The sequence below is a fragment of the Echeneis naucrates genome, chromosome 21, assembly GCF_900963305.1.
Source record: "Echeneis naucrates chromosome 21, fEcheNa1.1, whole genome shotgun sequence".
NCBI classification, from domain to species: domain Eukaryota; kingdom Metazoa; phylum Chordata; class Actinopteri; order Carangiformes; family Echeneidae; genus Echeneis; species Echeneis naucrates.
In genome coordinates, this window is record NC_042531.1 from 8,605,227 (window position 1) to 8,608,523 (window position 3,297).

Sequence of the window (3,297 nt, forward strand, 5' to 3'; positions counted from 1 at the left end):
GAGTGAAAAGGTCCTACAGGGATTACATTCCCATGAAAATAGTTGATTTGATGTAATCGGAATCTGCAATGTAAATTAAAAAAAGAGGATATTGTATTTGTCGCGATTTTTACCATTATAGCAAATAGTTGTGGGGTTTTTTTTTTTTTTGTTTTGTTTTTTTTTTTTTTTGAGAGGCTGCTCTTTTTAGGCTACTTTGTGTGGGATATTTTTCAGCCCACCATGTGTCAGATATTATCATTCTACAGTGCATTGTGTGTACCAGGACTGTCGCTTTGTTCCAGGTCTTTTGTATGTCTAATGACTTCCCTCCGCGGGTTGTTAGCACTTGACAGCGGGTCTCAAAACGAGGAACTTTCCTACAGTCATGTATTCAAAGAAGCTCCATCTAGGAACATGATTGGCAATTTTTGTCATGATCCTCTCATTATTAACATAAAAATTGACACGAAAGACGCGCTGCAAAATAATATGCACCTTCTAGCTGATTAGGAGTGTCCCTGCAGAGCAGAGACTGGGTGTTGGAGAAGCTATTGCTGCCAGAATCTCAGTCTATTAGACCAATAGTGAAGAAAGATATGGTGCTGGACAGAAGAGCAGGAAGCCTCTGCTGCCTAAATTTAGTGAGAATAATTAGTTCACGTTTGTGTTAAAACGAGAAGAGTCACGATAGCCAGGCTGGATTTGTCATTTTGGATTTCAGACATTTGAACTGCAGAAGTGTCGAGTGTGAGCCAATCTCAGGTTCTTGTTTCAATCAGTGGGAATTGGGGGAACAAATAAATCCAAATGAAGTGACACCTAAATCGAGACATGGGGACAGAATGAGTTATGGGGGACGCTGCAATATATTTTTCCAAATATGTAAGTTTAGCCAGTACAGTAGATAAAATGGTTTACTGGGACAAACACAGGAGCTTTTAGAAAAGTCATGTTTACGAGTTGCAAAAATTTCGGTGCTTCGTTATTCCTGTATTTTACTTATAAAGAGCTTTTGGAGCTTGAATCAGACATTTAGAAATTAATATTTGTGTTGGCGTGTGTGTGTGTGTGTGTGTGTGTGTTTGCAGTGCTGTCTAAGAAAGGAATGCTTTACCCAAGTGTGATATTTAAAGTAGGCCTATCCTCTAAAGTAGGACTACAGCAAAATAAGAAACGCCCTTGTTCTGCGTGATGAGTTATCTGTTAAGTGAACTTTCTTCTCGCTGGTCTGGTGACGGGACTGAGGTCTTGCTGAGGACAGCAGCAGAATACGGCAGAAATCCACTCTCGGATCGTTGGCCCGACGCTGTGCAGGTAAAGTCAGCGCTGGCGCTCCTGGAGCCCAGCGCGCTGGCCGCCTGGCTGCTGTGGCAGCTCAGACACGAACAAGGCCCGGTGGCCGACGGGGCGCTCACCGCCGCTGCAGCCGCCGCAGCCGCCGCGGCCGCCGACGCTGCCGCGGAGCTGTTCAGGCCTGCGGGCGACTGGTAAAGTCCCGGGTGCCTGAAGCTGCACAGGAGCTCTGGCCGCGAGTATGGGTGGGAGAGAGCCCGGAAGGTGTCGAGGGGCCGGATGGAAGTGGCGAAAGGTGACGAGGCGGCGCCGGTGGCCGCGGCGGCCGCTGCTGCCGCCGTGACACCGACGTGCGGGTAGTAATGTAGAGGCATGTGAGAGTGGAAAGGGTAAGGTAGACTTCCTGTAGCTGCCGCATGCGTCATCATGTAAGTGTAGAAGCTGGGGTCGGCTGGATGGGGCCAGGACATCGCCAAACGCTGCCTTTTATCCTTCATCCGCCTGTTCTGGAACCACACCTGCACACAGAGTCAAAACAAGGCCCATATTGAAGCTGCCATGTTGTTCCCAAGCTCTAAATTTAGACCTGCAGCCAGAGTGGCTGCTCAGCACAGACACTGCTCCATGTTTAAGAATCTCCTGAAGGACCGTGGCACAGAAACGACCCGAGCTCAAGCTGATTAAATCTGACAATTAAAGCCACCGGTGTTAGTAAAATTATTCAGCAATTTTAAAGTCAGTTGTTCATTTAGATTGCAGGCAATTAATGAGCATTAACCGATGTTGAATTGATGGACATCCAGAGGGATTAAATGTGAATTATATAAAAGAAATGCAGCCTGGAAGTTAAAATCCGAATATTACACTGCAACTTTTGCTGAGCAGAAAGGCTGCTGCTGACTGTATTTACTGAGCAGTGTATGACCAGCTGCAGCTTATGCCTGCAGCCTTTCTTTCTCTGCACAAACACATGCACAACACGCTGGACAGGAATAATGAAGATTAATCTGAGCTCTACCTTAATTGTAGTCTCGGGCAGATTCAGCGCTGCGGCTAATTCACATCTTCTCGGCCTGGAAACGTAATTTTCCCTGTAAAACTCCTTCTCCAGGCGTCCGATTTGTTCTCTAGTGAAAGCAGTCCGATACCTTCTGACTTGGTCGGTGTTTGAATTGTTTGATCCTCCCGTTGAGTTTCCGTTCATATTCGGGAGGGAGTTCGAGCTGTTTGATCCAGAATTACTGTCTGAAAGACCTGCAAATAAGAACAACACACGGTCAGAGGTGTAGATAAATAATACAGTGTCGGCCTGCAAGAGCCTACGTTTATTTCAGTCTGATTTTATTATTATTAGTATTATCCATAGTAAAAACTACAACGACTGGAGTCAAATTTCATTCCAGACTTTTTTCTTAACATTTTATTATATTATCAATATTTTGTATTGTAAAGTGTTTTTTAAATAATAAAGAAATTAAATATTGGAATACTATTTTTTCAAAATCCTGTTTTTAGATGGCGAGAAGGAACCTAATTATAGGCCCAATGATAACTATAATATCTTCCATATTAATATCAAAATACGATCTTGTAAATAAAAATAAAGCCGTAACCAGGAGGTGAAATCATACCTTTGTTTTCCTTGTGCTGGCTCGGGGAGCGGTGCGCTGGGCATCCCACCTCCACATCACTGTTGATGTCGGATTCTTGCGAAACTTCGGAGTAAAGGCTCATTTTCTTCCTGCTTTCTGACGATGAAATTTCCGCCGAGGAGCTATTTTCACTGCCGTGGTGCGTCCCGAAAAGACTGTCAATTTCAAACTTGCCCTTCGTCGGGATGTCCCCAAGATTTCCATGGAGGGAAGCCGAAGTTATTCTCGGGCTGAGCCGTCCGCTGTGCTGAGAGTTTTCCAGGGCCTCCAGCACCGAATTTCCAGGCGTGTCCGTCAGCCTCTTCCCCGCGACGGGACTGTGCAGACCTCTCTCCATCAATATCATCTCTTTTCTTATCCTCTCCATCAT

General features: G+C 45.3%; 1 protein-coding gene across 2 annotated transcripts; it reads right to left on the bottom strand.

The window, feature by feature from the left end:
• Positions 1-1,178: 1,178 nt before the first annotated feature.
• evx2 (even-skipped homeobox 2) lies at positions 1,179-3,297 on the bottom strand. 2 transcript variants are annotated; one of them, XM_029492877.1, is made up of 3 exons: positions 2,907-3,297; positions 2,294-2,529; positions 1,179-1,793 (listed from the first exon to the last, which is right to left on the bottom strand). In XM_029492877.1, the coding sequence occupies exons 1-3, from the start codon at positions 3,295-3,297 to the stop codon at positions 1,179-1,181; spliced, it is 1,242 nt and encodes a 413-aa protein (XP_029348737.1). The 2 variants fall into 2 exon arrangements, with proteins under 2 accessions (XP_029348737.1, XP_029348736.1); XM_029492876.1 differs by having other exon boundaries at positions 2,883-3,297.

What these genes read in the sequence shown, in the direction of transcription:
- evx2 (XM_029492876.1), bottom strand. Translation starts at nt 3,297, where the DNA reads ATGATGGAGAGGATAAGAAAAGAGATGATATTGATGGAGAGAGGTCTG. An exon ending in GATTTCACCTCCTGGTTACG is followed by an intron (nt 2,530 to 2,882) that starts GCTTTATTTTTA and finishes TCTTATTTGCAG; the next exon opens with GTCTTTCAGACAGTAATTCT. An exon ending in TGCCCGAGACTACAATTAAG is followed by an intron (nt 1,794 to 2,293) that starts GTAGAGCTCAGA and finishes CTCTGTGTGCAG; the next exon opens with GTGTGGTTCCAGAACAGGCG.